Here is a 21195-nt window from a genome sequence, read left to right as displayed (position 1 = left end):
AAGTAAACGTTGGACACAAATACAGAGGCCCACATAAACTAAAGTAAACGTTGGACACAAATACAGAGGCCCACATAAACTAAAGTAAACGTTGGACACAAATACAGAGGTTCACCAAAACTGAAGTAAACGTTGGACACAAATACAGAGGCCCACATAAACTAAAGTAACCGATGGACACAAATACAGAGGCCCACTTACGTGATGGAAGTATGTGGTCCGGATATAGTCCTGGTGGCCGAGCAGTGTAAACAGACATCTCCTCTGTTTATAGTTCCACACCTGGTAACACAGACCAAACATGTGATTATGCTTTCAGCTAGCTTTAGGAATTCAAAGGGTTAATTTTTTCAAAAATCTTCTCAAAAATGTAAAGACCTTTAGTTGATAAATAATTTGAATATTTTAGTGAAACTCATAGTAGTATTTAGATGGAAGAATTTAAAGATTGTTTTGAGACTGAGGTAATAATTTTTTGTTCCTGATAACTTTCAATGAAAAAAACTTTAATTTTGAAAAACACGTTTTGAAATAAGAAGTCATGATCATAACTGTTAATATATTGATACTGCCATATTCAAAAACCAATCGTTGAGGACGAACCCATTTAAACAGTCTGGACCTGGTGAAGTTACAGTAAATAACTTCATAGATCACAATCATCATGATGAACTGGATTGAAAACTAACCTTAATCTTATAGTCATCACCACCGGACACAAACAGGGGCTGCTGCTGGTGGAAGCATATCCCTCTCACAGGTCCTGGTAACACAAAGATCAAGTATTAACAAATAAGAAGCATATCCCTCTCACAGGTCCTGGTAACACAAAGCTCAAGTATTAACAAACAAGAAGCACATACAAATCATGTTTTATATTCAAAACATAACCAGTTTTCAATCAAACTTTAAATATTAACTTATTACTTAAAGTCCTACATTTAGAATAAACTGAATTGAATTGAACTTAAAATCCTTCATTTTGCCCTGTATAATTCTTTTGTGTTTCTTCAGATTGATGTTTAATTAACCACAATAATAACTTGGGTCAGTTATACAATCAGGATACTTGCAGCTAATGGAAGTATTTGTCTAATCAAATAATTGGTGTATGAGAAGACAATGATAAGATCCTATTTATCATAAACTATGATAAATAGTTTAAACTAATCCACGGAAATGAAAACATAACCTACTACCTTTTCTTACATAGGGCATTCTCATTTGCCAGTTTGGTACACTTTTATTTTTTATAAATTTAGATACATACATTTTATACAAAGTAAACTAACACTCAGCTTTTGTAAAATAATATGTTTATTCCTTTTATATTCATTGTGAATTATTACAAATGAAGTATTTTGGAACTCTGTAATCATTCTGCTTCCTTTCTGTAACATTCCCATATTTACTAATGGGTGCAGTCATATGGTTTAGCCAACACATTTAATTACTGAGTATTATAACCCCTTTGATTACAGAGTATTATTTAATACCGATTGTATTTTTAGTGTACTGTAGTTTACAATAGGTCATACCAAATATTAAGTGAATTATATATACATTATTATAATATACATCATTATATATATTTATTATTATATATATGCTGTTTGCTTGTGAATTTGTAGCTGTTATAAGTATTTATCATATGTGTCAATATGAACTGTCTATTTAAAGTTAGCAGAGTTTGTTTCAGTACATTTTCTTAATAATAGTTTTAACATTGTTACTGGCATAAACAGATGAATTGACACACTGGCAGTGATTCTTTTGGGCTCAGTTTTAATGCCGAATACATGCGGTTTCCTGTAGCTAAAAAGAGCCCTGTTTCCCGTAGCTAAAAAATGTCCTATTTTCCACAAAATTACCAAAACTGAGGAATTTATTCCCAATTTTAATACAAATGATGCTATATTTTCCCAATTCATTAAGGAAGAGGCTGTTGTAAATTTTAGGTTACAAAAACACCGACTGGTATTCATCATTTTTATGAAAAAGAATCCCAACACCACATATAGATCTACTTACCATCATGTTCATCAAACTTGTCTATGAGTGTACACATTCGATAATCCCACAACTGGATGACTCCATTGAACAAGCTAGCCAGTACCCAGGGCCGTTTAGGGTGAAAGGATAAACCTACAAAAAAGAAATCATTGTTTCACATGAATCAATCATTGACATATGGCCCAGCACAATATGTCAGCGAATTTACTAATGGCTGTAACTTCCCATGTGGGTTATGATGGACCCAAGTGAAAATTCTTCAAGGTGTATTTGGATGGTGCATGACAACATTTTGACAAAATTCATGACAGAATATTCATAAGTAGTTGATGACCAGTTATGTATTTAAATTTTACATAAATTCTGTGAAAAACTGTTAACTAAATACAACATTTCAGGAAATCTAAAATAACAAATGTTAAAAATTAATCATATATTATTTTTTAGTTTGCATTACAAATCAAATAAATTTAATTCAATATTCATGCAGTAGTCTTTTATTTTATAAGTAATTTGAATCTGGAATTTGCTAATTACCACTCTCCAGTTCAAATAATGCCTAAAGCCTATCTAAAATGAGGTGTGTGTGTTTGTGTACATAAACAGCACCTTACCACCTTCCTGTGGAGATGTTTTCAAGGTGTTCAATAAAACATCAACACACCTAACTATCTACTGATTTATCTTTTCTTGGGGTTTCTCTTGTCAAAATGAATTCATTATCATATTATAATGCTATCTTCTTGGGTGTTAGGGCAGTTTACTAATTGGGTCCTTGTGACAAGTGTAGAGTGCAATGCTTAGTGGTTCATTATTCAAACAAATATTCTCTAATAGCAAAATAAAGGCAGACCTTGCTTGCTAAAGGATCGCTGGTAGTGGATGTCAAAATACTTAATTATATAAACTACAGGGCCACTTTTGTTTATCGTGATCATCGCGATCTAAATAGTTAAACCAGTTGGACCTGAGTTGTTCATTTATCAAGTAAGGTCGAACCTAATAATCTGATGCTGCTTTTAGGCGAGTCTTGACAAAGACTTGCAAGGGTTTATACCAAAAAATCATACTTTTAAAAATAGACCAACCACTGAGCTAAAGGGGAATTCCCGCTAGCTCTAAGCTAGAAGGTGACCTTAATCCTATGTATAATTAAAACCTGCCACACTACTCCCCCGTTTTTAAATGTGTTTGCCCTCGAACGCCACAACCCAGGTTCTAACTCCCTTTCACCACAGTGAGGGCCGCCACAGACACATGTTAAATGCTCACAATCGTTGTCGTCAGGTTTTGACAACAAATCCCAATGTTTTATAGACCATAAACAGGCGACCAATCAGAATTGTTGAGCCTGCTATAATGGTCAGTTTTAATGGACTAACCAACCACTGGCCACAGGTCAATCAACAGACCCTTAACCCAAAGACAGTCTTAGCTATTATAGTAAACGAACCATGATTCCTGATGCAAAAATACATCAGTAAAATGGAATAATATTTGTTTGTAAATCCTATTATTGTGTGGGTTTTCCAGTGCATCTTCTGGAGCAAGAAAATGCTTCTTACTTGTTAAACTAATTACAGTCTTCTAAGCGTTCGCTTCTAGATAGCATTATTACAATCTTTTTTACATGATACAGAACATTGATTTTTTTAAATCAACACACTAAAAGCGTTTGTGTTAACTTTTAACGACAAAACCTTGTCACCAACAAATATGCGCATACCAAAAAGCATCGATGACAACAAGATATAGGACAGTCTCACAATTCGAAGACTTACAACGACTGGAAGAACAGTGCGAACAGATACTGACTGGTGAAGTCTACGTATAACAATTTCTTATCTGACAGTTGCTTTCATTACAGGCTTTCAGTATGTTTTGGAGACAAGTGTATAATTCCACAGATTTTAACAAGTCTAAATTACCTTTCACCCTTGCAGACTTCGTTTCAAACTTTGTTAACATATTTCCATATGTTTTTCACATCAAAATAAAGCGATATTTGCACGCCGGCGAAATATCTCCACCGTGGAAGTAAAATGGCAGGTTACACGTCAAACCGGAAGTTGTTTTGTAACGTAGACTTTGATTGGTCAATATTTGGGAGTACTAAATACAGCGATGGACGGTTTTGTATTCTCAGTTACGGACGGTTGTACGTTTTATGTGTAAGCTATGAAATATGAAATGGCAAAGCCTTAAAAGAGCGAAGCTTTTGTTGATCTCTGATACTTACTTACTTAGAATGAGATAATTTTAATACTGCTTTCAGAATGAGGCAAGATAAAATTTATTTAAAGTCGGCTAGTCGAGGGATAACAATATAACATAAACTCTACAGTAATGAGATTAAGACCGATATAACAATAGGGGAGATCGGGGCAAATTCGGCCCATTTTTATTAAAGTCCGTTCTGGGAAGTATGGCAGCACGTCCGTTTTTGAACATTATTTAATTTCCATGTCGGATGGTCGGATGAACGCCGCAATCGGATAAGTTCGGACGGGCATTCGGGTAGGTTCGGCCCCATTGTAATCAGCTTAATTATGACGTTATAAAGCCTGCAATGTCAAATTTTATCACCAATTTTACGACTTTTTATGTGTAACATGGGCCGAACTTGCCACGGTATCATTGGCCGAAACTGGCCGGGCCCAACTTGATATTTCAATAAATTCTTATCGTACAGTTACACGTTTGACCGTAAACAAATAGCAATTCCGTTTACAGAAAGTTCGCACTTTCTACCCTCTCAAAAGTAATTATCTCCTGTTTAGTAATTTTAAATTAGAGTTTTGCTCGCCATTTTTTCGTGTGAATGCCCAGCCAACTAGCCAACTAAACTTCTAAGATCTTTAAAGTAAAATATTAGCTAAAAAACAAAAATATCAGGGGTGGCCGAACTTGTCCCGGTCTCCCGTATGTATTTTTTTTGTATCGTTGATGATTGGTAAAAATGTATTCGCAATATAATTTTTGCATCAATGACGTCATTTTCAAAGCTAAAGTAGATGATGGGTCGGTGGCGCAGTGGATAGCGCGCTCGTCTTCTCCAAGATGGCCGGATTCAATCCCGGTTACCTGCCCGACCACGCGGGTTTTTCTCCGGATACTCCGGCTTCCTCCCACATAAGAATTAAATCCTCTGCGTGCTTCCGTCAGGTCACAAAAAGAATGATTGAAATAAGTTGGGGGAAAACTGTTTTGTAATTGCTATAGAAAAAAGGGCATATTATATATTTGACGATAAGTCTATAAAAGTAAATGTATAGAGATGTTAGTTAAAAAAATGAAATTAAAAAAGAAAACATTGTAATACTGTATGATGTAACTGAGATTGTCGTTACATCGATATTTAGAATTCCTGTTCTATCCTGAAACACCGGATTGAATTTCAAGTTTTGTAACTGTCACTGAGGAGGTAATGATACCAAATACAATTAAACAGTTTATGTCTGTATAACTAGTTATAAATCGGCATGCGTAGTGAAAAAGTGATACGTTGCTGAAAAATGGCGTTGAACTCGGGTTCGCTGTCTGGACAATTATTGTTGATTTCGATATAAATGAATTATCCATTGTTTCTTTTATGAGTGTTGATGCATACATAAATTATGCAAAGACTACAGCCAGACTTTCAAAATGTTAATTATTTCGTTCATATACACAACAAATCGAAATCAAAAGCTGATGAAATTTTAGACGATGAAAAATAAATGTACACGTTGACCTATTCCGTCTTTGCGTATTGCAGAGTTATCTTCTCTTGGGAGCAGGTATTGATTGTTACGTCACTTGTTTGTGAGAGTAACGTCATCAATTTTTGAGAAAACGACGTAATTTTCTCACACAAACCAATGACGTAACAATCAATACCTGCTCTTCAGTCATAACAATTGGTCAGTATTTAATCAATAGTTAACAATCATACCAATATCATTTATCAACACATAGGTATATCAAAGTAATCAAGGCATTTTCCACCGGCGACAGGCCAAGTCCAGTTCCCGTCTTCATTATGAAAAAAATTGTTTGTGATTGTATTTTATGTGTACACTGTCTTATCCGTACAACAACATTGACTTAAAATTTGAGACGGCAGTTTCAGCTTGCTAGTAAGGTATACACGCTTGTTCAATTCAATCAATCACCTTGTGGGTGATGAATACGTGTAATATGCAGACACTGCTCTCATCTATATGAATTTTCTGACATCTTTAACGGCTTAATTCTCTACGATAGTAGATACATAATGATTGACATTGCAATTGGTACAGAGGTTATCTGTCTTGTATAGGTCAATACCCAAGGTCATCTACAAAGTCCGTGTCCCCAACTACGGTGACAGAAATCCCTAAATTTCTCATCAACCAATCTATTACAATAAGTCATAATTGATGAAAGCATCCTCACCTGACTGCCATGTCTACTTTGAAAGGTGTGACATATTAATCATAACGTTCAGCATCTGCCCATAGTACCCAGAATCCTCCGCATCTGCCCATAGTACCCAGAATCCTCCGAATCTGCCCATAGTACCCAGAATCCTCCACATATTTGCTCTGTTCACCATTCTGTTTCGAATGATTTTGTCAGGAAGATACAAATGATGCAGAGTAGTGACTGCCGTACTTGGGACTTCCTGAAACATATTTCTGCCCGGAATCCTGATTGTTCCGCCTTATTTCAAGAGTCCACAATAACCCTTGATCCACCCTGCAGGCATCCTTGACATTCCAGGGGTGACGCTCACTTACGTTTTCTGCACTGAACTTTGATGAAAGTAACCCCTGGAAATCTTGCACATAGCAAAAGGCGACGAACGCGGGACTTTCTTTAGTGTNTTTTTTTTTTTTTTTTTTTTTCCCCCCCCCCCCCCCCCCCCTCTGAGTTCCATAGCGTTCTTAACGCTACTTATTTCCAGTTACTTGTGTAAGTCCGTTTTGCACTATGCCTAACATATTTATATTTGAAAATGGTCATCTTAACGTTACGTCATAATATAAACCCACATAAGGCCACTAGCCCAGATGAAACCCATATGATAAGAACATACTAAAAGACTGTACGGAAAGCATCGCCCATATTTCTAACTCTTATCTACAGCAAAGATATTTCTTCCTGAACTGTCCGCCATGACTGGAATCTAACCGAAGTCTGTCCTGTCTACACGCATGACCCTATCAACTATGGTCCACTTTCTTTCATTATGCTGCAAAATCATTGAACATGTAATTAGTAAGTAGTAACATCATGCTACACCTTGACTTAAACAACAATCTGTAAGACTTGCAACATATATAGGTTCCGTCCTTCTTGCTCCGGTGAAACACAACTAATTCCCTTGATTCAAGATCTGGCCGCCAACCAAAGAAAAATCATTTTGCTAAAGCATTTGCTAAACTTTCACATAAACATCTCGCAAATGAATGAGACTATAATTGTATCAGAGGAAACACACTTCATCAGATGTCATCTTTTCTCTCAAACAGAATCAATCTGTTGTCATAACTGGAGACATTTTAAACTGTCGCTTTCTCCTATGGTGTCCCCCAGGGATCAGCCCTGGGTCCTATTCTCTTCCTTATCTATATCAAAGACCTTCCAACGTATCTTAAATATAGCACTTTCCGCCTTTTTGCTGATGATATCATTATTTATAAAGTTACAAACTGATGCAGCTCATTTAAACCTCCAATCTGCCTTGGTACAGCAGCAAAATGGGAATCTGATTGGTTGATGCCTTTCCATCCTAATAATGTGTTGTCGTTACCGTCTCTGGCAAACAAAAGTTCCAACGTCACCAATATACTTTACATATTATCGTACTCTTCAAAAACTGACTCAACAAACAAAATACCTCCGGGCAACTGTTCAATCAACAAGAACTCCTTTCCCTCCAGACTCAGTTATCGAATGGAAGTCCTTACATGTCTCGGCAAATACTGCGGTTAGATTTCGATCAACCGTCCCAGTAAGCATTCTCCGAACCTTTCTGTAAACTCTTTGATTTTTGTACATATTTTTAACCAAAGTTTTTGTTCCATCACCTTATTTTCACCAACGTATGCCATTCAAACTTCAGTTTTGAAGACTTGTCATTGTCAAGAATAAGAAGAAGAAGAAGGAAGAAGAAGAAGAAGAAGAAAGAAGAAGAAGAAGAAGAAGAAGAAGAAGAAGAAGAAGAAGAAGAAGAAGAAGAAGAAGAGAAGAAGAAGAAGAAGAAGAAGAAGAAGAAGAAGGACAAAGAAAAAGAAGAAGCCCCAGACGACTTTAGATGTTGTTGGTCAGTTATTATCAAATCAAAATCTTCTTAGATATCAGTGTTAAATCGGTTAATGATTTCGTACATCGAACTCCCATCTTCTGCCGAATACTTGATTCTCCTATCAAGTCGCCGATAAAACTTCTCCAACTCTTTCACATTTCATTGTTTGACCTCGTCGACGTCCACCAGTGCCTTCTTCTTCACACTTCAGCTTTATAGGTTTAATTATATTTGGACTTGCCAATATGTACAAAATGTTTTGTTTTTGCAAATGTATGCTCAACGTGTTCATGAATTATTTAAGAAATAAGAAATTCTGATTTAAGAAAAAACATACATCAAACAGTATTATTATCGACATCCAAGTGTCTATAAACTAATAGAATTATTTACACGTAAAAGTGTTCAATCTTTAAATAGACTGGGGAAATATTTGTTGCACGCTACTGCTAAAAGGAAAATTCTCCTAGCTCAGTAGTGATATTATATTAAAATATTATTTGAAACTGCTGTGTTATAAGTGTACATGTATAATAATAATAATTTAATATTCGTTAATAGCGCGTTAAATAGTACTTTAATGACATACCATGTTGTTCTTTCTGGCTGTTTGAAGTTATGTAGTGTTTTCATTATGATGTCATTATTTCATGACGTCACATATATACATGTAGTAACGTCACAAATATAACTATATTGTTAAATACTGTCCTTTCAACAACTTTACAAAAGATCAAGCTGTAAAACGTGATATCATTAATACATGTCTGTAGGTACATGTATAAACATATTTGAATGGAATCGTCCTCCGCCATCTTGTACATTACATATGAATCTAATCTAATTATCTGATTATGTCTATTTGTAACCTATATGTGGTATTGCATTTGGATATAATAAAACTTGAAACTTGAAAATAACCAGAGTCATGTTTGATCCTCTTTATTCTTGCACAACCATCAGGATCCCTCTCCATTTACGATCAATTCCAGGTCATTTATTTGCTTATATCTCCTCATACTTTGTGATTGGTATGGTATAGCTTCTGGATACTGAGATACAGGAAAAGAAATCTTCCATCTTTATCTGATCAAAAGTTTTTATTTGTGACTCGCCGGGTTGGTCAGCACAAACCCTTTTCAATGGTTACTCCTCGGAACTTGAACTAAAAGCGTAAGATCATGATTCGTTCACTTAAAAGTCCCCACTACATTAGAGATGTAACATGTATTCATTCTACATGAAGCTAGGTCTATATTAATGAAAACTGTGATAAGAAAAAAATCAATGTCCTAAGAAATGAAGACTGATTTTCAGCCGTGCACGTATAACAGATCGAAGAGTTACATAAAGTTTGCTAACACTAGCGGAATATTTATTTATATTTGGTTGACAAACACTAGGTTTGACTAAAAACTTGGCTACAGAGCTGTATATACTTGTTGACGATTAATAATATGAACCAAACTCACACAATTATGATGACTACCCNCACCCCGGCGAATCAACTGGGAACTCTAACAATAGAGTAAGAGAATTGTGAACGCGCACGACAGATTCTATTCCCGAATCTCACCATGCACACGCACAAGTTAAGCCTCGCAACACACAATGGACTTTTTGTAACACAATAATGAATTAGATATAACAGTTAAGATCTTCGGAATAGGGGAGAAACCCCCCTCAACGAGTTGGATGATTTCTTCTTGTTTTGTGTTGTGTTGAATCATACAGGCTGTCAATGGGGAGTAAGAAATTCTTTTGAAATCATGTTGGTATTTGGCACTGTTACACTATATTAATATCGGAATCTGATATTTAAGATAAAACACAACTTTACTACAATCTAAAATAAAGCCTATTATTCATGTGCTCTATTTTAATGGAGACTATATAGAGAGTACATGGATACAGACTTTATTTTTATTTTACAGTCTTTTATTCTATAAAATAAATATCAGATTCCTCTGGTTGTAGTTAATTGACTGGTCTACTGCCATGATGCGGCTCAATATTCAACATCACGTTACTTGTCAGGTTGTAATTTCCACAATACAGTAAAACCAGTTAGATCTGTCAATAAAATCCCCCGCCATCGTGATCATTTCTCACGCGATTGATGGGCTTTCCATGTTTATTGTTAAAGTCGACTTGTCAGGTCGAGGCAATGAACTTTGCTTTTTTCGCCGCCCCCTCACTTTTGCAACCGGAACTAGAATGATGTCACCCCAAGGTAGATATCCTGTGACGTCACACTATGGAAAGAGGCTGCCATTTTCTTTTCATTCAGCAAGGTAAATTTTACTATCAGCTTTCCAATTCTTATAATTGGCACTTAATTGCTTTGAATTTAGGTCATTCAGTCGAAGATATATGTATGACGTGACTAATCAGTTTGTCTTTAAAGCTCTCAAGTCTGAGGAAAAGATAAAACACTTCGGGGTAAAGTCGGAGTGTATTGCCTTATGATCTCTCCATCACAAAATATATAGGGCACCGGCTCGTTAGGAGCGTTACGATTCCTCGACCGTCAGTGACGAATCGACAGCTTACAGTTCACTTTGGTTCATCCATGCTAACACTATACTTACAACGTTAGTGGTTTGTGTACGAAATACCCACAGAGAATGATAGATGCCGAAATATGATTAGGTCCTACACATGTCACTGGCTGAATACACACGTTCACTCGACTGAATACACAACGTGTGTGACTGTGTATTCCGTTGTGTTCGGTGAAGTCAGCTTGTTAACTGTTTGAAATTATATATGGACTGTTTATTTACTGATTTATTGTTCATCTATCATTATCTCATATGTTTTATCTAAACATAAATAACTTTGATCTTGTAACTGAATAATTGGAATGACCTGTGGTTTGATTTTGTAAGATGTAAGTTTATTGTGCAATGATGGTGTGGAGCATACCTGTCATGAGTGTCAAGCTTGAAACATGCTTTACTTTGGTTGTGCATGTGTATTACATGCTGAAATGCTCGTAGGCTAGTGCGAAACGAAAGTAATCAGAGGTTATGACAGTCATGTCATAATATTCTGCGCATGAATATTATTTCTACCAATGTACGAAAGTTTCAATATAATTTTTAGGGAAAAATATGTGTATTTTGTTGCGTAACATTAAAACACTGTCATTTTATTGAAGCAAACTATAGTTTTACATTCTCGGTCTATCATGGTTAGCTTTATTTTATTCACGATCCCTCTAAAGTTTGGGAGGCACGGTAGTCTCGTGGTAGGACACCAGGCTCATGACTGAAGGGTTGCGAGTTCGACTCACGTGACGGCACTGTGTTGTATCTTTGAGCAAGATACTTGACTCCGCTTGTTCCAGTCTACTCAGCTGTAAATGAGTACGTGGTTGGGTAGTGCTAGAATTGTAGAATGCTAGCTGTGAGCGCCGAAATGGCAGCACCGGCTGTATGCTCCCCAGGGAGTTGAGATAAATATTGGCTTGTTGCAAAGGCCCCTATATATAACCACGGATAATAATTTGTGAATCGCTTTGAGACGAACTAGGTTGTGATAAAGCGGTATATAAGAATCTCAAATTATTATTATTATTATTATTATTATTAAGTGATAAATATGCATTTGTAAGTGCTGTATTAAATATGCACCGAGTTATACTATGAAAATGAGTTTTAAAGAACACATGGGTGCTATATTTAAGTGATATTTTTTTACCATTTAATCAGCAAACATATCTTTGAAATTTGGGTCAATCTGGAGCCTGATGACCACTGTAAATTTGTAAACATAAAATTTGAAAATGCTCTAGGTATCATTTGATTTATTAAAGTACGAGTGTGTAGGTGTGCCAAATATCCTGACAGACTATACATGTACGTATGAGGTTTTAACATATCTTTTTTTTTCAGTTATAAACTACTGGTTCATTCAGAGAATAGAATTTCATACTCCCAGCAAAGTTCTGTCATATGTAGCAGATTTTATTGTTTTTCTGACTATTTATATACTATATATATGAACCCCTGCTCTGAACGGCGTGTTGTGAATAGATGAAATATTTGGAGCATCTGGGTACGGATCTGGTTTCAAATTTAGGTACACCGGGTGTTAATTTGTAACTGTGAGACCTACACGTGTTTCCATGACTGGCCAATACGAAGCCAACGCCAGCTAACACTATCCATTGCCACCTTTATAGTGTCATTACCATTCCAGCTTATGGTACATACTACAGTTAAATCCTAATTTTGTCAGCATGCTGATTGCATATATGGCATGAGCATCCTTTGATGAAGTGTATCGGTCACATATACTTTACAGTCGACTGTTGACAGAACTGAAAAGAACTTGGCTCAGATGAATAATGTGATCACGATTGGTTTCCTGGTTACCAGGGATAAGCTTCTTTTGTTGAAATACATCTGATAGTTCTTAACTTGGAGTGTTAGCTTTAATTTGATATTGACATGTATTGAGTTCAGAGCTATAACGATGAGTATTAAATATGCAGGATTTATCTCCCTTCTTCCTTTGGTAGGCCTTGAGCTGGTCATTGAAAAGTAGTGGGATATTTGTGAAAAAAATGTTTCATTCTGTTTCACTTTGAAGTGAACAAATTAACTGACTTAGAAAATTACATGTCATATTAACCTATTTACTAGTATAACTGTCTTTTCAAATATTTTTCGAGCAAATGTTTTTTGAAATGATCTGCTACAGAAAACAGATAATATGTTCCACCAAATTGCAAAAATGTGTCTGTGTTTATCAATATATCTTTCATTTTGTCTTGTTCACAAACTTTATTTGTATAGCATATTTAACATTAAGTTCGTGATAAAGCCTTATCATACACTAGGCGTAATTTATGAACATGGAAACAGTGATAATCATTTAGTTAGGGGAACCCTCTCCGCTTCAGTTAGTATAACAAGTAACGTCTGGTAGCTTATGGTTGCGGAAGTGCATCTATTGGCGAGTCGAGGTCCACAGGTGAACTGACCAACATGGGTGAGAAAGACGGAGGTCAAGCTTTACAATGCTAATAATGGAAGCTAGCTAATCGGAACTTCTAAAAATATTGCAGTCTGTTAAATAAAATCATTAATAAGAAAGAATCTATATAACACATGATAAATATAAAATGAAGCAATCTTTATATAATATATTTCACAGGTGAGACTATAGCTTCTCTATGGAAATTTGCTTGAACATGAAATTGCCATAGATCCAGGATGCCAGCCTTTCATGTGGGACTTGCTGATCGATCCCAGTCCCAATTTGAATCCCCATTACTAATGTTGTATATCATTCTGAAAGATTGCATTTATCAGTGTGTCTTCAGATAATGTTGCAGACTAGCAGTTCCATTTTGTCCGAAGGGCAAGTGATCTTATGCCATGGTGCAGCGTCCGTCGCCCGTCCATCAACTTTTCCTTTAAAACGCTACTAGTCCCGAATGGCTCAGTGGATTTTAACTAAATTTGACCTTGAGTATCCTCAGCCAAAGTGGATTCAAAAAGTTTTGTATAGGAGGGTGTGGCCCCCCAGGGGCAGAGGAGTGGGGCCCAATAGGGGAAATTTAGGGTTAATCTTTAGATTTCTTCTCCGTTTATACAGTTGGTTGGATTTTAACCAACTTTTGTCTAGAACATCTTTGGGCATGTGGAATTCAATTTTGGGTAAAGGCGTCTCAACTTTGTATAAATGAAGGGTGTGGCCTCCTGGGAGCTGAGGGGCTTGGCCAAAAAGGGATAATTTTGTCATATTAGTGACTTTCTCTGGAACAAGGTGATCGATATCAACCATATTTGGTTTTGGAGATTTTTTGGTGGTTGAGGACTCAAAATGGTACCAGTTGAAAGGCTGATGCTTTTTTAACTTGTACCTTTAACTTTATCTATAACCATGTAAACAATTGCTGAGCATCAAGAGATAAACACAAGCATGATAAAAGAACTGACTCTGGGGTCTGGCCCCACCCCGAGGGACTTGGTTTCTGAGCAATAACTTTGAAACAGTTCCCCACCCCATAATTTAAAACCATATATACCAGAGGTCTTCCTTCTGAAGTAATATTTCATTGAAATCGGCATGATTTTCTCACATGACATGTCAAGGTAACCTTGAATATTTGTGAAAGACATGCTCGTTTTCTTATCGGATTTTGTGTTTGGTAGGCCTAATTATTTTAATTTGACATACAGTCTTACAGCAATTAACTGCAACACATGTTTTGTTAAGACTAAAATGTATGACCAGCAAGCGACGGTCGATCTATTGTTTTCTGCTGTCTGGGGTGAAGCGAGGTGTGAAAAATTTACCTGGAGTGGACAGATTATTACCTCGGGCGATGTACAGTTAGCCGGACCTATTGCGTAGTTGTCCAGGTGTTTCACACGGACAACTTACTTGAGTTTTTATCTTATAAAATCCATTCACGGCAGATAAAATATCATAATAAGCGGGGTCCTACCTTTGACCATATCATAATAAACGATATTTACTTGCTTATAATTAGTTAAAGAAGGAAAAAATCTGTACATGGTAAAAATATCACAATAACCGATATATCTCCACTGTATTAGTAATGACTCTTGTGGGACCCTAGGGACCCTAGGGACTTAATTTCTGGGCCATAATTCTGAAATGGTTGAGATCCTGAACCAATAGCCATATATACCATTGCAATGCATAAAGATCCATGTGAGCGATACAGGCCCTCTGGACCTTTTGTTTTCAATTTGGTTGTGTACAGCTCCACAAAACAAATTCTGAATCCAGGTCTGATATCTGGATTGGTGAAGTTTGAACAAAATGTGGGTATGGCATTGGGTGCGACTATAAGTTATATTGTTTTGCCTCTGCAGCAGGCTTCAACATGACATTCTGCTGCCACTAGCCCTCCACCACTGGGTCGCGGGTTCGAGACTTACGTCGGGCAGTTGCCAGGTACTGGCATGGCTGTAAGTCGGTGATATTTCTCCAGGAACTCCGGCTTTCCTCCACCACCAAAACCTGGGACGTCCTTAAATGACCATAGATGTTAATACAAAGTAAAACACAACCAAACCAAATTAACAGGAACATAAGACTGAAGGCCCAAGGCCCCTAAAATTCAGTAAAGGTCCCTTGATTGTCTGTCGTCAGTAGCCCGGGAGGCCCCAGGTATTTTTTGACTGTTAAATATGGCTGATCTTTCGACCAACGGTCTACAAAATTTTATAACAAAATATTTGAGAAATTTCATATCCAAATTATATACAAAATGTTCTGTTATGAGTATTGCTCATAAATACATGCATGTAAATCAGTTTCATGCAGGATATGATCCTGGTCAGCGGCATCGTCTAAACATTTGCTTTGTACATCCAGGGATTCAAAATCATTGCCTATTAATGGAAGTGAAAGTTGAACTGAATGGTGGAAGCCGTAGCAGTTGCTATGGGATATTTTCTGTGTTTGATATAACTATCAGTAAACTCGGATTACTGTCCAAACTTCACTACAGGAATGATAAACATTGATCCAAGTATATTGCTCAGTCTTTGTTTCAATGAAATGACAATTGTTACATGACAAAAAATGGTGACAGTCACACAAGTTGAGCCTGATGCTATTATATAACTGATATTTTGTTATGTCATATTGACGAGTAAGAATCTAGCAGTAGAATCCCAAGATAACATTGACAATAAATTAAAAGGCATGGATCCTCCTAACGTATTTCTAATGCAGAAATCCAAGTGAATGATAGCTATAGGAGTCTGGTGTCATATTTGAGGCCAACCTGATCATCACACACGACAGCTGTAAATAACGAAAGTTATTTCCTTGGCAAAAAAAACATCGCCGATTAATAAACATTGTTCATTTGTTATTATGATTGACTCTACTAAGATTTCACTGAACTTATAATATTTTTTACAGATTGTAAAATCGATCATGAGCTATAGACATCTCTACAATACTATTTTAAATGATTTGTCATATGAAAATGACACACTGCACTGTCTGTTATATAATAATTCAAATATTAAGAAAAACAATAAAATTTAATATAAGTTTTGAGGAAATAGTCACCGAAATATTAACTTCTAAAAATAAAATTGAATTAAATTGAAATTCAATACATCTGAAGTAGTATTTTGCATCAAGCGTGTGCACTATCATTCTTCTTCTTTGCATTCCATCAATATTTTATAACGGATTAGAAATCATTATAGTGTACACTTTGAAGCTGATTATGTATCGGTCTAAATATGGAATGTTTTGACTAGTAAACAAAATCATGTTTCATACTATCTTCAAAAACAAAGAAAAGTCAATTGTGTGTGATATTTTCATCAAAAGTGGTTATGAATCAGTTAAAAGAGCCTGCTATAGGCTCATTTGGCCCTGTTCAGAGAACGAGGGTAAAAGAAAAAAGTTTAAGAGGGAAAACCCCTTCACAAACGAGGATGTACTCCTGTTCCAGGTGGTGTGTTCAACAGTCCAAAGATGCATTGGGTGCTGTGCTTTGTTACATCTGTGAATGATCTCCTGGAAACTTGTAATGAGAAATGTCCTCTTCATCAGCTCAAAGTGTTTGAGGAAGGAGTTGGTGATCTGAAATTGTATATAGTAAAATGATAAATTTTATTACTACCATACTGAAGTTGATAAGACATCTAAAACAGCCCTTTTCTTTATCATTCAAGGAATTCCATCTGAAATATATATAGATCTGTCATCTTGGATTTAGATTTTGCTAAGCCCCTGTCAGCTTTAAAAAATATACAAAGGGTGTTTTACTGTTGGCTTAGTTTTTTTCCAGGAAATTAATCCAATAAAATTACCAGTGGACGTGGTTAATGTTATAAAAATACCAGTGGACGTGGTTAATGTTATAAAATTACCAGTGGATGTGGTTAATGTTATAAAATTACCAGTGGACGTGGTTAATGTTGTGGAGTTTTTACAGATATGGGTTCTCCATCATAGTTTGCTCAATTCAACCATATTTACGTATACAAAATTTCTCTATTGAAATCTTTCAACATTTGACATACATGTCTTTAAGAATATCACTTGTGCTTTGCAAATAAACAAGTAATATAAGAATATCATTTTGAAGTACTGCTGTTGTGTTGATTGTGTACGGATGTGTCTATTGATTTGACATCAATTTTAAACCTACAATCAGACACAATTGGAGAAATAAATGTATGGCTAAATACTGTCTGTATAGGTCTCCCTATGCATATACGTGATTGGAAGTTGAGACCTGACTTATACTGTGGTAATGACAGGTGGGTGTGTGTGGTGTAATTAATGGTGGTAGTGCTCCAGGAATGGTATTGAATTGAGGCAGGAGCATTATAATCTACTTAATGTTGAGTATATATGACTTTTGACAATTTAACTCACATGACGATGTCACAGTTGATATCCCTGTTGGATACTAGTTCTGTGTCGCCCCCTTACATACGGCCAAGAGTTAGGTATAGAAGGGGTTGGCAGTCTACCAACAAGGACCGTCATGGCAGTATACCCACGGGGACTGTGATGGCAGTCTACCCACGAGAACCGGCATGGCAGTATACTATCGGGGACTGTGATGGCAGTCTACCACGGGACCGTCATGGCAGTATACCCACGGGGACTGTGATGGCAGTCTACCCACGAGGACCGGCATGGCAGTCTATCCACGGAAACTGTCGTGGCAGTCTACCCACGGAGACCGGCGTGGCAGTCTACCCAAGGGGATCGACTAGGCAGTCTACCCGCGGGGACCGGCATGGCAGTCTACCCACGGGGATCGTCGTGGCAGTCTACCCGAGAGGACCGTCGTGACAGTCTACCCACGGGGACCGTCGTGGCAGTCTACCTACGGGGACCGTCGTGGCAGTCTACCCACGCGGACCGTCGTGGCAGTATACCCACGGGGATTGTTGTGGCAGTCTAACCACAGGGACCGACATGGCAGTCTACCCACGGGGATCATTGTGGCAGTCTCCCCTTGGGGACCGTTGTGGCAGTCTACCCACGGGAATCGTCATGACAGTCTACCCACGGGGACCGTCGTGGTAGTCTACCCACGGGGACCGTCGTGGCAGTCAACCCACGGGGACCGGCGTGGCAGTCTACCCACGGGGACCGGCATGCAGCTGATACTTTGGAGGAATCAAATGAAGAACTGACACCTAGAAAGGGCAAGCGTGGGGGAAACATGAAGAACTGACACCTAGAAAGGGCAAGCGCGGGGGAAACTTGAAGAACTGTGACACCTAGAAAGGGCAAGCATGGGGGAAACATGAAGAACTGACACCTAGAAAGGGCAAGCGTGGGGGAAACATGAAGAACTGACACCTAGAAAGGGCAAGCGCGGGGGAAACTTGAAGAACTGTGACACCTAGAAAGGGCAAGCATGGGGGAAACATGAAGAACTGACACCTAGAAAGGGCAAGCGTGGGGGAAACATGAAGAACTGACACCTAGAAAGGGCAAGCGCGGGGGAAACTTGAAGAACTCTGACACCTAGAAAGGGCAAGCATGGGGGAAACATGAAGAACTGACACCTAGAAAGGGCAAGCGTGGGGGAAACATGAAGAACTGACACCTAGAAAGGGCAAGCATGGGGGAAACATGAAGAACTGACACCTAGAAAGGGCAAGCATGGGGGAAGCATGAAGAACTGACACCTAGAAAGAGCAAGCGCGAGGGAAACATGAAGAACTGTGACACCTACAAAGGGCAAGCGTGGGGGAAACATGAAGAACCGACACCTAGAAAACGCAAGCGTGGGGGAAACATGAAGAACTGACACCTAGAAAGGGCAAGCATGGGGGAAACATGAAGAACTGACACCAAGAAAGGGCAAGCATGGGGGAAACATAAAGAACTGACACCTAGAAAGGGCAAACGTGGGGGAAACATGAAGAACTGACACCTAGAAAGGGCAAGCGCGGCGGAAACATGAAGAACTGACACCTAGAAAGGGCAAGCATGGGGGCAACATGAAGAACTGACACCAAGAAAGGGCAAGTGTGGGGGAAACATAAAGAACTGACGCCTAGAAAGGGCAAGCGTGGGGGAAACATGAAGTACTGAAACCTAGAAAGGGCAAGCGTGGGGGACACATGAAGAACTGACACCTAGAAAGGGCAAGCATGGGGGTAACATGAAGAACTGTGACACCTAGAAAGGGCAAGCGTGGGGGAAACATGAAGAACTGAGACCTAGAAAGGGCAAGCGTAGGGGAAACATGAAGAACTGACACCAAGAAAGGGCAAGTGTGGGGGAAACATAAAGAACTGACACCTAGAAAGGGCAAGCGTGGGGGAAACATGAAGTACTGAAACCTAGAAAGGGCAAGCGTGGGGGACACATGAAGAACTGACACCTAGAAAGGGCAAGCATGGGAGTAACATGAAGAACTGTGACACCTAGAAAGGGCAAGCGTGGGGGAAACATGAAGAACTGACACCTAGAAAGGGCAAGCATGGGGGAAACATGAAGAACTGACACCTAGAAAGGGCAAGCATGGGGGAAACATGAAGATCTGTGACACCTAGAAAGGGCAAGCGTGGGGGAAACATGAAGAACTGACACCTAGAAAGGGCAAGCGCGGGGGAAACATGAAGAACTGACACCTAAAAAGGGCAAGCATGGGGGAAACATGCAGAAATGGATGAGGAACTAACTGCTGGGCTCTACATCCGCTTGACTATAATTTTTGATTTCATCTATTTGTCCAAAATAAATGAGGAGATCTTGAGTTGCTACTTTTTCTTTGTGTTCTTGTTACAATTTATATATGGATGGTTTTTGGAATATCAATAGGTTGGGAGTAAATTAGTGGTTCAATACAGCTTGGTATCTTAATTTGATTGAGATGTTGGCGACAGTGTGTTCTTGTCTGCTGACATTCTCTGTTAATTCTCATTCTACATCACCAATCCTGCTATTTTAACATTTTAATTCTGTGACTCCTGGAAGATTTGGAAAATTGAGATTTATAAACTTTGACTTTTGGCATTATTGTAGGATTTTAATATTTCTTAACATGTAATTCCTATAGTACATATATGGTAGATAAGTAGGTAATGTGTATAATGATAATAACAGTAGCTCAGTATGTAATACTACAATGATAATTATAGTAGCTCAGTATGTAACACTATAACTATCATTGTAGTGTTACATACTGATCTACTATAATCATCATTGTGGTGTTACATACTGAGCTACTATCATCATCATTGTAGTGTTACATACTTAGCTACTATAACTATCATTGTACTGTTACATACTGAGCTACTATAATCATCTTTGTAGTGTTACATACTGAGCTACTTTAATTATCATAGTAGTGTTACATACAGACCTACTATAACTATCATTGTAGTGTTACATACAGATCTACTACAATGATAGTTATAGTAGCTAAGTATGTAACACTACAATGATGATTAGAGTAGCTCAGTATGTAACACTACAATGATAGTTATAGTAGATCTGTATGTAACACTACTATGATAATTATAGTAGCTCAGTATGTAACACTACAATGATAGTTATAGTAGCTCAGTATGTAACACTACAATGATGATTATATTAGCTCAGTATGTAACACTACAATGATAGTTATAGTAGATCAGTATGTAACACTACAATGATGATTATAGTACATCAGTATGTAACACTACAATGATAATTGTAGTAGCTCAGTACGTAACACTACAATGATAATTATAGTAGCTCAGTATGTAACACTAAAATGATAATTATAGTAGATATGTATGTAACACTACAATGATAGTTATAGTAGATTTGTATGTAACACTACAATGATAGTTATAGTAGATCAGTATGTAACACTACAATGATGATTATAGTAGATCAGTATGTAACACTACAATGATAATTGTAGTAGCTCA

At 37.5% G+C, this 21195-nt stretch overlaps 2 protein-coding genes across 3 annotated transcripts in view; one reads left to right on the top strand and one right to left on the bottom strand.

Moving 5' to 3' along the window:
* The window catches only part of LOC110460311 (coatomer subunit alpha-like), a 26923-nt gene extending 22847 nt beyond the window's left edge, over positions 1-4076 (bottom strand). For both annotated transcript variants that reach the window (XM_021513144.1, XM_021513145.1), the window contains exons 1-4: positions 3942-4076; positions 2032-2145; positions 690-763; positions 202-282 (exon numbers count right to left, since the gene is read on the bottom strand). In XM_021513144.1, coding sequence (XP_021368819.1) covers positions 202-282; positions 690-763; positions 2032-2145; positions 3942-3981 — 309 coding nt within the window. In that variant the 5' untranslated portion in view covers positions 3982-4076. The remainder of the gene's footprint in view (positions 1-201; positions 283-689; positions 764-2031; positions 2146-3941) is intronic.
* Positions 4077-10523: 6447 nt separating this feature from the next.
* The window catches only part of LOC110460329 (cAMP-regulated phosphoprotein 21-like), an 82186-nt gene continuing 71514 nt past the window's right edge, over positions 10524-21195 (top strand). The window contains exon 1 of the mRNA XM_021513169.1: positions 10524-10578. The gene's annotated coding sequence lies outside the window, so the exon portion shown is untranslated. The remainder of the gene's footprint in view (positions 10579-21195) is intronic.

Source organism: Mizuhopecten yessoensis, unplaced genomic scaffold, assembly GCF_002113885.1.
Source record: "Mizuhopecten yessoensis strain PY_sf001 unplaced genomic scaffold, ASM211388v2 scaffold10359, whole genome shotgun sequence".
Classification (NCBI taxonomy): domain Eukaryota; kingdom Metazoa; phylum Mollusca; class Bivalvia; order Pectinida; family Pectinidae; genus Mizuhopecten; species Mizuhopecten yessoensis.
This window is presented reverse-complemented; position numbering and strand designations above follow the sequence as displayed.